The sequence below is a fragment of the Fukomys damarensis genome, unplaced genomic scaffold (genome assembly GCF_012274545.1).
Source record: "Fukomys damarensis isolate Sample0158 unplaced genomic scaffold, DMR_v1.0_HiC HiC_scaffold_18, whole genome shotgun sequence".
In the NCBI taxonomy this organism is placed as follows: domain Eukaryota; kingdom Metazoa; phylum Chordata; class Mammalia; order Rodentia; family Bathyergidae; genus Fukomys; species Fukomys damarensis.
Genome location: NW_022900930.1, coordinates 1,479,115 through 1,482,448, shown reverse-complemented (window position 1 = coordinate 1,482,448; position 3,334 = coordinate 1,479,115). Strand labels below are relative to the sequence as shown.

At 36.3% G+C, this 3,334-nt stretch overlaps 1 protein-coding gene across 1 annotated transcript in view; it reads left to right on the top strand.

Moving 5' to 3' along the window:
- The window catches only part of Golga7 (golgin A7), a 10,581-nt gene extending 7,247 nt beyond the window's left edge, over positions 1 to 3,334 (top strand). Inside the window, exons 3-4 of the mRNA XM_010617134.1 lie at positions 192 to 254; positions 2,740 to 3,334. Of these exons, the coding sequence (XP_010615436.1) occupies positions 192 to 239 (48 nt within the window). The 3' untranslated portion in view covers positions 240 to 254; positions 2,740 to 3,334. The remainder of the gene's footprint in view (positions 1 to 191; positions 255 to 2,739) is intronic.

The following is a 3,334-nucleotide window of genomic DNA, read 5'->3' as shown; positions in this document are numbered from 1 at the left end:
AAAAAAAAAAAAAAAAAAAAAAAAAAAAAAAAAAAAAAAAAAAAAAAAAAAACTCAGCAAAGTAGAGAAAGCACGATTAACTTAAGTAGGAAGTTTTTTGTTAAAAAGCAAAGTGTACAGAATATCATCTTGCCATGGTCCTTTCTGTGTTACGTTCTATACTGTATGTTCTTAACAGCCATGTTGTTTAGATTGAAATTACCATTTATGAAGACAGAGGCATGAGCAGTGGAAGATAAAACATCAGTTTAAAGGTAAGTATGAAACTATTTGGCTTCTGTGAAGGTTTTGGAAATCTTCCTTATGTGATAAAGTGGTTAAATCATGCAGCTAAATAGGGTTATATTTGTTGAATTACCTTAAGTTAATCACTGCATTACCTTAGTCTCTAAAATGTGTATATAACCCAACTTCTATTCAGTATTCAATTTAAATCTCATTTCCCCCATTATACTCTACTTAAAGTGGCCTCCGGATGCTATAGAAGAAGCTTTATCTAATGGCTAGAACCAAAAATTTCATTCTTTTATTTAGAATGTTAATGTTTGTGTATATCCAGATAAAGTCCTTTCATGAGGGAAAAAAATAAATTAGATAATACTTCTGAGAATCTGTAGGTAGAATTTTGTTGAGTTCCTAAGTGTATTTGTCGAGCCTTGTAAGGGACAGAAAATGGTACTTCACCATTTCTGCCAATTTCATGCTCTCGATATATATGCTGTAATTATCTTGGCTTACAGATAGCCGTTGCTAAATAAAAAGCAGCACAGACGGAATGCACCAAATCACATGTATTCATCTCTAGGGCAACAGTAATAATAGTTACTATTTCAAGAGTGCCTACAGTGGGGTGGATATTGTGCTAATGGTACTTCTAAATCTCAACAAGAGCGCTGCAGAGTGTTCTCCCCATTTTACAGGTGAGCAAACCGAAGTATGAGCACTGTCACAGTCACACAGTTAACAAGTGTTGCAGTACGAACCTAAGTCTGATTAACCACAAAGGCTGCTTTTTACACGATGCTTTCTCTGCAGCAGCAGGAACATAGTTTATCAGAATATTCTCAGGGTTTATCCTTCTCTTTTCTCTTTCAGTACCTTTTTTCAAAGTACATTTTTTTCTGCTCCTGTTCCATCTATTAAATCCTACAAATCATCCATCATTCCAAAACTGCCTTCTTTTAGCACTAATGTGACACCTGAGTTCTTGAAAGCCTGAGATCTAAATAATGACATCCTTGCCATGTGTTTTATTTCTTTTAGAAGGCTTTGTTTTGGAACTCATAGTGTTACTTGTCCATACACTTCCTCGTTTACAGTTTCCAAGTTGATATTTCTCAAACAAGCAACCAGGAACTTCTGTGTGGTTTTTGTTACATGCTAGTGGAGTAAGTTTGTTTTATCAATTGCAGCTGCATTGACTTGGCACAGCCCATTTGTCATGACTCATTTTGCAGCTATTATTGCTTAAGAGGATGTTTTTCTGAGGTGGTGCGGGGTTTTGAGCAATTACACACCAGAGATTAATCTATCAATAGTCAGACAACTGGGAAATTTTGAAATGGGAAAGATTTACATTAGGAACTTCTGGATAGTTTCATGAATGCAAATATTTTTGTTCAACACAATTTAGTTTTCAGAGCTATGTGTTTCCAGGATCCAGTGTGGGCTGAGATTTTGGGGGTAAGGAGGAGTGTAAGAATAATTTATTCAATTCTGCCACTTTTCTTAACTCTGTAAAGTGTCTCCACTTTGCAGTATTATGTGGAAATTAAATTAAGGATTTAACAAAAGAATAAACTTAATCATGGAGTTGGCAGTTAGTTTTGTTTAGTCTTATTTCTCCTTGTGGTGGTAGAGGTTGAACCCAGACAGGGCCTTAAACAAGTTAGGGAAGCACTGTACCACTGAGTTGCACCCCCAGCATATGGCCTTTATTTTTAAAAAGAGCTTTAAACAAAAATATTTTGCTCTTTTTAATATTTCAATATCACATAGATATCTTTATTGTTATTAGATGCACTGATGTTTTATTCTCTGGATTAAGACTTATCTTAATATAAAAATGAAATACATTATTCTATCATAATAAATAAGTGAATGATAAAAATACAGTGATACATCCGTTCATGAACTTAATTCTTTCTACAGTTCTGGTTGCAAACCAAATTAGATGAGAATCAAATCAGTCAGTAGTTAGGTTCAGTATTCCCCTTATGAGGAAATCTCATTTGGTTCTCGTTCAGTTTGGTTTGTGACCGGAATCTTGGAAAGAATTAAAAGTTCATGAGCCGAGGACCACTGTATCTAACATTTGTTGGCACACAAGTACCAGCACTGTTTTAAATCACTGATTTTATCATCACAGCAACTCTACAAGTTTGCACTGTTTTCGAGGTGACAAAACTGTAGCATAGAGAGCTTAATCCTTGTTCATTAAACAGCTAGTAGGTAGCAGCCAACGCAGCCCACCCAGACAGTGGACGCTTGACCCTGTGCTCTGCTACCTTTCATGACATGGTTAGCCAGAGGTCTAAATTTACAGGGCATGATTTCTGAACTGTTGAGCTGCATACTAATTTAGACAAGCCATACACACTCAAGTCGGTTGTTAGGTAAAATATAACCTACAACCTATTATAAATCTATTATAAGCTCATATCCGTTGATGGAAGAAAGATAATTTTAGAGATTTTCTGCATTGCTTTCTAAAATTTGTCCTTTTCCCTCTAATTGTAGATCCCACCTCCCACTGGGACCCTCATCTGTCCACTGACTGATCACAGAGTGTCCCTACCTCCTCTCCAGAGCATCATTCCTTTGTATCTGCTGCCAGAGCCATGGTGCCATTTACTCCAAGGACTAACTTTCTAAAATTCCATGCCTGAGGTGACCTCTAGTCTCTCAGCATCCACTTTGTGTCTCCAAATTGGATAGGACTCTGTAATCTTTTGATTAGTCTCTGAGAAAACACAATGAAGCATTTCATTTTTTAAATTCAAAGCCATTTAGTAAAATATGCAGTTGGTCAGCCAGTGCAGCTTTGTTTCTTACCTACACCAGTACCACTTTATTCCTCCGTCCAGTTCCCAAGATGGCTTTTGACTTCAACAAGTCCAGTCTTAGCCAGTGTTCGGTCTTGTTCCCCTAAGGTGATGAAAGGCTTTGTTTCAGGTAAGGTATGTATATCTGTGGTTTTGCCTGTACAGCTCCCAAATTTCAAAGTACTACACATGTTGCTATGATTCAAATCCTAAGATTGATTCAAACCGAAGCTCAATGAAGAAAATAATGTATGTGATTTGTCTCATTATAGCAACTATTCCTAATTAAA